Genomic DNA, 8967 nt, shown 5'->3' with positions numbered 1-8967 from the left:
CAGGGCTGATGTCCTTCAGAATGGACTGGTTGGATCTCCTTGCAGTCCAAGGGACTCTCAAGAGTCTTCTCCAACACCACAGTTCAAAAGCATTAATTCTTCGGCACTCAGCTTTCTTCACAGTCCAACTCTCACATCCATACATGACCACTGGAAAAACCATAGCCTTGACTAGACGGACCTTTGTTGGCAAAGTAATGTCTCTGCTTTTGAATATGCCATCTAGGTTGGTCATAACATTTCTTTTTTTTTTTTTTTAATAACATTTCTTCCAAGGAGTAAGCGTCTTTTAATTTCATGGTTGCAGTGACCATCTGCAGTGATTTTGGAGCCCCCAAAAATCAAGTCTGACAGTTTCCACTGTCTCCCCATCTATTTTCCGTGAAATGATGGGACCAGATGCCATGATCTTCGTTTTCTGAATGTTGAGCTTTAAGCCAACTTTTTCACTCTCCTCTTTGACTTTCATCAAGAGGCTTTTCAGTTCCTCTTCACTTTCTGCCATAAGTACTGTATAATCTCACTGTATAATAATGTCTGTATTAATAGGTGGCATAAATGGAATAAATGTATAAATGGAAAGTTTATGATCCTGTAGCTCTAATAATCCATATTTCTATTTCTCAGTTTACCTAAGTTTTATCAAGTATAAATCTTGCCCTATATTCTTTTTTAAATATTTATTTATCATTGATTCTTCCTTTTTTCCTTCTAGGAATTTATTCCTATTTTCTTTGCCGTTTTAAGACAACTGAAGTCCTCTAGGATTTATTTCTCATCATCACAATATACCAACCCTTCCCCACACCATTTCTAGTCCCCTTGATTAAATTTGCTTTCTTGATTTGTTCCCAGGCCTGGATTACTGTTATCACTGAAACATACTCTCCAATCATATGAAAATCCTCCCGAGGGCTATTGATCTCCTTGTTTCCTTCCCCCTAAAGGACCATGAGCTATCAATCAGGTCCAGTGCTTTCTCTTTGTAGATGCTTCTCCTTCCCTGCTTCCTCTCTTCATCTTACCATCATTCTCCTGTCTCTTACACACCAAAACCAAAATCCCTCCACTGATTCAGCCTTTCCCTTCTCTCTTTTTATCCCCTGTAAAACGGTAACATCATCTCACAGTTTTTATTTCTTCATGTCTCAACTTACTGTAAAAAGAATTTTCCACCTCCATACACTTAATACGTTGTTTTAAAGTCACTTATAAACCCCTTGGTATCACTTAATACCTCAGATCTTTCCTTTTTTGTTGGAATGCTTTCCTCCTGTGTTTCCATTACACCTTGTTCTAGTAATGTACCTTCTGCCACCTTCACCATTCTTGTACAGCAAGTGTTTGTTCTTTTTCATTTTGTTTCATTTATTTTTTGCATATCTTCTCATTTTGCTTTTCAGAGCTCTGTCTTTGGTCCTGGTCTCAAACTTACAAAATTTCCATGGGAAAACTAATCAATTCCTATCATTTTAATTTCTACTTCTTTTTCTTTTTTAAAATGATTCCTACATTTATATCTTTAAACTCTCCACTAAACTCCAGATATCATATTTCTGGTTGTCCTCTAGATATCTGCTCAATGTATGTGTTCCTAAGCCTTCTAAAATCTATTAATTTTATTCCCTTCCCCCTGTTATGCCAAGTGGCAATTTTCCAGAGGAAATAGGCTCCAAACTTTTTATCCTTAAGTGAAGATGATGTGTCAATCTCTCATCAAATATATATATATATATATATATATATATATATATATGACTTGAGTAAGAAATAAACCTCTAATATTTTTTGGAGTTTGTTGTTATTGCTGTCTGGATCAGCTGGGCCTAACTGATTCAAAATCCAAAACCAAATTCATTGCTGTTTCCCTGAGCACTATTAACAGAATGAAGGAACATGCTCTTCTCACCTGCTCTTATTCCTCTATTCCATTTTCTTTGTGTTTTCTGAGCCATCAATATCTACCCACTCAAGCAGGCTAGGCACCTGGAAGCATATCTAGACTTCACGTTCATGTCCACCCACATTCCTGATTCAGGTAGTTCTACAGATTCAGTTTCCAAGTATCCCTCAAATATTTTCTTTTATTTCCATCCTTAGTATACATCTTCTCATTATCTGTTGCCTGAACTATTTCAGTGAGTTTGTAAATGATTTCCTTGTCTCTAGGATCAGGCTTCCCTAAGTCCATATGGCTATCAGAGTAACTTTTATAAAACAAACTTTGTTTATTCCACTCTCCTGTTAAAATCTCTCACCAGTGCTTACAGAATAACACTGAAATGCTTTGTCATGGTATATTAGACTCTTAATACTCCAGGCCTTTTCACTCTCCTCAACAGCATCTCTGCTCCAGCAACACCTAACCCCGTGAAGCACTGGTCCTTCCACTCTTGCATCACACACACACACACACACACACAGTCCATTAGTCCTCAACTGATCCTTCTTGAAATCCCAATTTTGGTTTCTTTTACTTTAAGAAGGTTTTCTAGTTTTGACGCACATCAATTCTCTCCTGATATTACTTCTTGGCTTAAAATGTGCTTTTGCTATTGAATGTGGCAATTTTTAAAAACCTTTGCTCATACAGCCACTGTGATAGCCATAGATGGCCACGGCTGTAATCCTCTTGAGAATAGGGGGTTATCTTACTGCAATAATATATGGAAAACACAGAACTTAGCACATTATAGACACCCTAAAAGATGTTTACAAAATGGAAATGATAAGCCTTTTCCTCAGATAGTTTAGCATCTGCTAAGGGTTACATTTTTTATATAACTTAAAATTTATAGAGAGCTTACTGTGTGTCAGGCACTGTAGCAACTATTCTGTAAGTTTTATTTTATTTAGCCTAACAGTAAATCTAGGGCACTGAAACATGCATTAGATACCTATCCTTACTGATTTCATTATCTGAAGCAAACCCTATTTCACCTTTCTGACAGGTAGGTCATTATAGGTTCTTGGGTATTAATTGGATGGATTTCTTTCCTACACAGTAATTGAATGAATAGCAGAAACATTACAGTTTACATTTGGGGTTTTTCTCTACAACTTTCAAGAGGAAGTTCAGCTATTTTGAACAAAAATTATGACAAGTTTCATGGACCTCTATGATAAGTAAGAAGTAACTTAAATAAGAGACACAGGCACAGAGGGGTTGATTAACTGGTTCTACATTATAACTTTTAAGACTTCATTATTATTCTACACACAACCATCAACCACAAAAGAATTTGCTAATTATCATTGAGTGGCACAATTCCAAGAGTGACAGAATTGTATAGATGACACTCAAGACTTATTTTGGAGGACACTGATAAGATGTTGGAAGAGCTCTAGGCCCAAATCCTATGACTCCACTCTCTGGTCCTCTAGGTCGGAACATGCCTTTTATAATTCAGTTCTTGCAACTCTTTCATCTTCAAATAATAATAGGCAGATGTAGGAACCTAGGACTTCCTAGGTTCAAACAAACAAGGGACTTGCCTGGTAATCCAATGGCTGCAACGCCAGGCTCCGGATACAAGCGGACCCGGTTCCATCCCTGGTCTGGAGACTAGATCCCACACGCTGAAACTACCACCTGGTGCAGCCAAACAAATCGTTTTAAAATATATTTTTTAAAAAAGAAACAAGGAACTAAAAAAACAAAAAACCAACCAATATTCCTTTCCTAAGGAGTCCAGAGCCAGTGGCATTTGCCGAAGGCCAAAAGCCATGGGACAACGGAGCAATGACCTGCCACTTGGCCTTTTTTGCAGAAATACACAAAACGTGTAGAATCGCTTAGGTTTAACCCCTCCTAGCCTCATCACTTGGAAATTGGATGCTCTGAGGAATGTTGTATCCCACCCTACCCCCGCAGCCAAGGGTGAAAGAGTGATTAACAATCGCTTGGCAAAACAGCTTCCCAGGCCATTTGGGAGTTGCACGCGTTCGTCCCCGGGGTTCGGGCCGCTGCGCCTTCACGCGCAGCCTTTTTGTTTACTCCGCCAGCAGGGGAGACAGGGAGCGAGCGTGTAAAGATGCTCCGGGACCCGGGGGCTATATAAAGCTTTGGGTTCGGGCCAGGTGGGTGCCAGGGGCCAGCCTGTCCATGGAGATCGCGAAACGTACGGAGAATGGAAGCGGCCAGTGCGTGCACCTCTGTCGCCCGCCGCCAGCTCCAGATCTTCCGATGCAGCACAGGGGCGCGGACTCCGGGTACAACGCCTTGGCCCCGCCTCGCGCTTACCCCGCTCCATCCCTCCCGCCTGCCCCTTCCCGGCTCCTCCCCTCGGATCTTCCAGCCCCACACCCACCCTGCCCTGGCTCAGCTGCGGTCAGGTCTCCTGGGTCTAGGTTCGCATCTTCTCTGCGCGTCTTGTGCTCCCCACCTCGCAGATCCGCAGTCTTCTGGAGACCGTGGATTGACGACGGAGGAGAGAAGGAGCAGGAGGCGCCGCACAACGCCGTGGAGGCGGTGAGTGAACCGCGCGTGGCGGGCCGCGCCTCCCAGGGGCTCCGTTGATCGACCCGCGCAGGGTACGCGGGACCCCAGGGAGACGCGCGCCTGGCCTGCCCCTGGCGTATTACCGCACCAGCAGGTGGCCCTACCGGTGGCCTTGTCTGTGCTGTGCGGTGAGTGCGTCCGCCGCTCCCGGGACGCGAGGATCGAGCCGGGAGGGAGGCTTCTGAGCCCCCGGGGTCACATTCCCTGCCGACAGGAGGAACGCTTGGTCGCCCGGGTTTGCAGTTTTTTAGAAAGGGGTGAGTGATAACTGCGATCCGTTTCCTTACACCCCCTCAGATGCCAGATGGCCCCGGAATAACGGACGCCTCAGGAAAGCTTTCCCAATACAGACACCCAGTCAGGTGAGTGACGGGCCTCATCGAAGGGCTCCAGCAGGTCCAGGGAAGGGTCTCGCACAGCCCTGCTCAGCAGCTGATCCCGAAGTTTTTCTCTCTTGGAAAAATCTACCTTCAAGATTTATCTTCCTAGTCTCAGAGGTCCTTTGCTCAGGGAGTTGAAAAATGTAGTTCACGCTCTCATCCTAAAGAACGGTTAATCAGTGCCCACTCAGTAAGCGCTTTACAATATCTATTATGAAGAGGGAACGCGGTAGCATTAGTAAAAGTAGAGTGATGACGTCTTGTGCCTGCGAAACAATTTCTTTTTAATGCCAAAAGGTTTGAGTGAAACTGGCTTCACACCAGGCTGAATGGAAATATTCTTTTTTGCAAATCAGAATCAAGAATGGTGTTCGCAATTGCGGTTTACAGCAAACCGAACAAATCAACAAATGGAACTTGAGACGGAAGAGAAAATGGAAACGTAATGAAAATCCCAAAGATTACAGGACCGTAAAAGCGATCGAAAGTTATTTGACCTAACAATTAAGAGCTAGTTTGCTGTTCCTAGCCACAGGAAGTCAGTCTTCCTGCAAGATGATTAGTAGCTTTTAATCAGGTGAAAGCTTAAGTCTTCATTGCCTGCTTTAGAGAGCTGTTAAATGAAGAGCTGTATAAAGTTTGTAGAATGTGCATGTGTTTATAATAGCACGTAGTAGTCAATAAGTGTTAGTCTCTCAGTTGTGTCCTACTGTTTGCAATCCCATAGACTGTAGCCTGCCAGACTCCTCTGTCTATGGAATTCTCTAGGCAAGAATACTGGAGTGGGTAGCCATTCTCTTTTCCAGGGGATCTTCCTGACCCAGGAATCCAACCGGGTGTCCTGCATTGCAGGTAGATTCTTTACCATGTGAGCCACCGGGGGAAGACCATAGTAGTCAATTAGTGTTGATTAATTTCCTACCCTTTGCTATCACTAGTGAAGAACATGGGAAGAGATAATCATAGCCCTTTGGAAGTGTTATAATGGTTTACTTTGGTCAATTTTATGACTAACTCTACCAGGAGGGGGGAGGTGGGAAAGTGTCAGGGAACTGTGTATCGTAGATGTGATTACCTGGCTGAGTCTTGAGGTTAACCCAGTGGAGAACTTGTGGGGTGGGGCAGAAGACATTGAGAGGAAAAAGAATAGCACAGTTCCTTCTGGGAGCATCAAGGAACTGGCATTTGAGTGTGTGGAGCTGTGGTTACTCCAGCAGGGAAGCCAGAGCAGATCTTGTACACCTTGGTACAAGACTTTTGTCCTGCTCCTGTGTATGGCATTGGGAACTTATGGACTTTATTCTGTAGGTGGTATTGGGGGTTACTCAAGGATTTTAATTAAAATAATGTGATCAGATTTATGCTTCAGAAAAATCAGTAAGGAAATTGTATACAGCCTTAGTTAGAACATCAAAAGTGAAACTGGAAGTTATTGCAATTAAGGCATTGATGGAACTGGGTGAATTTGGGGAATGCTTAGTTGACAGAGTAGATTAGGCTTAGGCTTATGATGTTTTGGATATGGTAGGTAAATAGAAGTAAAAAGACAGAATGGTTCCCAGGTTGGTGGCTGATGACCAGGTGAATGTTATACTAATGAAATGGAAATTAAGGCTTAAAAGATAACTTGGGAACAAGATAGCATGTCAGAGTTCCCATTTGTCATATTTCATGTGCTTATGGGGCCTCCAAATAGATCTGTCCAGTAAAGAGCTGCATATACAGGTCAGTGGTCCAGAGTCCAGTTCTTAAGTGAAAATACAGACTTAGGAGGCTTTGGTAAATAAACAAGGGAATCATGGCAGTGAGTCAGGTCATCTGGAGGAGTGAAAAAGGAAAGATGATCATTCTTGATAAGATGCTGGGGGAAGGCCAGCATCTAACCTGTCTACAGAGAAAGAGAGGTACACAAACCTGACTGGGAAGAATTAAACAGAACAGGGAAGAAGTCAGCAAAGTGTAAAGTCCCTGTAAGAAAAATGGCCAGTGAGAGATTCTGGGGAGACAGAGTGTGAAAATAATTAAACAACATTCTTTGGGTTTGACAGTTTTACACATTAGAAAATCAATTGCATTTTTTAGGAGCAATTTCTTTTCTGAACTAATGTAGCCATTTCTTTGTATTTCTCTTTAAGTTCTATCTTGTATATTATTGTGTGTTTCTGATTCTTTTTACTCAATTATAAACTTCTTGAAGATAGGGATCATGATTTATCTGTCTTTGAATTATGAGTTATGATTGGCATAAGAGATTACTAAAATATTTATAGGATGACTGATATTGCTTATTTAGGCACCCAATTTATAAACTTAACTGTTTGGCTAGAAACATTTATCAACTACATTGCCTATATTTTTGCTTTTTAAAATGAAGCATACTGAATATAATGAAATTTTCTCTTTGTTAGAATCAATCTGATTTGGACACATGAGGCTATTTATTGTACACTAAAATACCAGGCACTCTAGTTGGTGGTGCAACCTTATCCTTTTATTTCCCCTGAATGAAAAATAATAGAAGATCAGATGGTAAGATTAATATTTGTTGTAAATTTGAAATTTTAAGGTAATCACATTTACATGCAAATTATTTGCACAAAATCAGTATTATTTTCAATATCTCAACATACTGTTCCCAAATTTAGTTGGGTGGGGAAAAGGGAGAGAGATGGGATCAAGGTTGGGGTCAGAGATAGCCTTTTGAAAAAGTTGCTTTTTATATGTTTCTAAACTTGATTTGGTTCCATCTACATCTACAAACTAAGTCTGAGTGTCAAACAAGATGCTAGGTAATTTCTGCCTTTGTGTAACGTGCATAATATTTTGTCATCTTTATAAAGTTTTTATCATCCCAATATTTAATGTCATGGTAGGATTCATTTTTTCCCCAAAGGAATTTGGAAATTGGAAGATAAACTTTCTTCTGTATTTTGTAAGAATAAGTATATCCATAATGCCTGAAGTAAGCTATCTAAATATTGATCTTAAGCTCATGGAGGGTTTAATGTGAATGTGATCCAACTTATAACTTGGATAAAGATTTAAAACAGTGAATCAATTATTGATACTTTATCAAATAGACTCCATGAAGGCTGTAACACCAGCATTTTAAACTCTATTTAAATGCATAAATCAGTTGATAAATATATGGAGCTCTTGAAATTTGAGCATTTCATGAGAACAAAGATTCTGAATGTGGAAAAAAAAATAAAGCATATTATGTTGTCTGCTTCTTTCAGACTATTTTGGCCAAAATCAAAGTGTTATGATTACTTATATCAAGAAGCAGAAGCTCTTCTGAAAAATTTTCCAATTCAAGCCACAATTTCATTTTATGAAGATTCTGATAGTGAAGACGAAACTGAGGAGCTGATCTGTGAAAATTAACCTGATTAGTTTTGATGACATTCAAAGTTTGTAGGTACAAATTAGATTAGTGTACAAATGTATCATAATCCTTTTAAAATTAATTTATTTGTATATAAGTTATTAATAAAATGAAATATTTAGTAATTACTATGGTAGTTGGGCCTTTTTTATCCCTACACTATAATACAATGTTGGAATTTAAAAATAGGTTCTGTTTACAAGTGTTTTGATTGTATTGTAAACATTTGGAGCTTACAAAAGATAATTTAGATTGCTTCCTCAAATTACAAATTTATCTTTGTTTATAATTTTGAAAACATTTATGTATGATTTTTCAAAGAATAACAATATTTAATTTTCAAGACTGAGTTTTGTAATATCTGGTATTTCCTACTGATCCCCATTAGATGTTGTAGTTACAGATGTGTATTATCTTATTAGGTAATGAGGAAAATCACCTTATGTTATCAATCACATGTTACTATTATGTATTAGCCAGCAGATGGTGAAAAAGATTGTAAACATTGTCTATAATTAAGATTGGGAATCAATGTTAGGAATATTAAATTTTAGCAATTTTAATGAATGGTGAGTCAAGTTATTCTCACTTTAATACTCTTCTGCTGCCCTTAAATTCAGTAGTAAAATAGCATGGGTGTTTAGTACTTATGGCACCACACTGAGGGATCCCCAGAGTTAAAACAAAACATCTTACTT

General features: G+C 39.7%; 1 protein-coding gene across 2 annotated transcripts; it reads left to right on the top strand.

Moving 5' to 3' along the window:
* The first annotated feature begins 3847 nt into the window (after positions 1-3847).
* Positions 3848-8398, top strand: RIPPLY2 (ripply transcriptional repressor 2). 2 transcript variants are annotated; one of them, XM_059889887.1, is made up of 3 exons: positions 3848-4471; positions 4799-4863; positions 5238-8398. In XM_059889887.1, exons 1-3 carry the CDS (start codon positions 4106-4108, stop codon positions 5380-5382), a joined length of 576 nt encoding a protein of 191 aa, XP_059745870.1. In that variant the 5' UTR covers positions 3848-4105; the 3' UTR covers positions 5383-8398. The 2 variants fall into 2 exon arrangements, with proteins under 2 accessions (XP_059745870.1, XP_015328336.1); XM_015472850.3 differs by having other exon boundaries at positions 3885-4471; positions 8121-8398.
* Positions 8399-8967: the final 569 nt, after the last annotated feature.

Source organism: Bos taurus, chromosome 9 (genome assembly GCF_002263795.3).
Source record: "Bos taurus isolate L1 Dominette 01449 registration number 42190680 breed Hereford chromosome 9, ARS-UCD2.0, whole genome shotgun sequence".
In the NCBI taxonomy this organism is placed as follows: domain Eukaryota; kingdom Metazoa; phylum Chordata; class Mammalia; order Artiodactyla; family Bovidae; genus Bos; species Bos taurus.
Note: the sequence above shows the minus strand (reverse complement) of the source record. Positions and strands in the feature narration are given on the sequence as shown.

Bases quoted from the DNA above. Each gene is read 5' to 3' on its own strand.
- RIPPLY2 (XM_015472850.3), top strand. From the start codon at position 4,106: ATGGAGATCGCGAAACGTACGGAGAATGGAAGCGGCCAGTGCGTGCAC. The intron at 4,472-4,798 runs GTGAGTGAACCG...ACACCCCCTCAG, and splicing joins CGCACAACGCCGTGGAGGCG to ATGCCAGATGGCCCCGGAAT. The intron at 4,864-8,120 runs GTGAGTGACGGG...TGCTTCTTTCAG, and splicing joins CAATACAGACACCCAGTCAG to ACTATTTTGGCCAAAATCAA.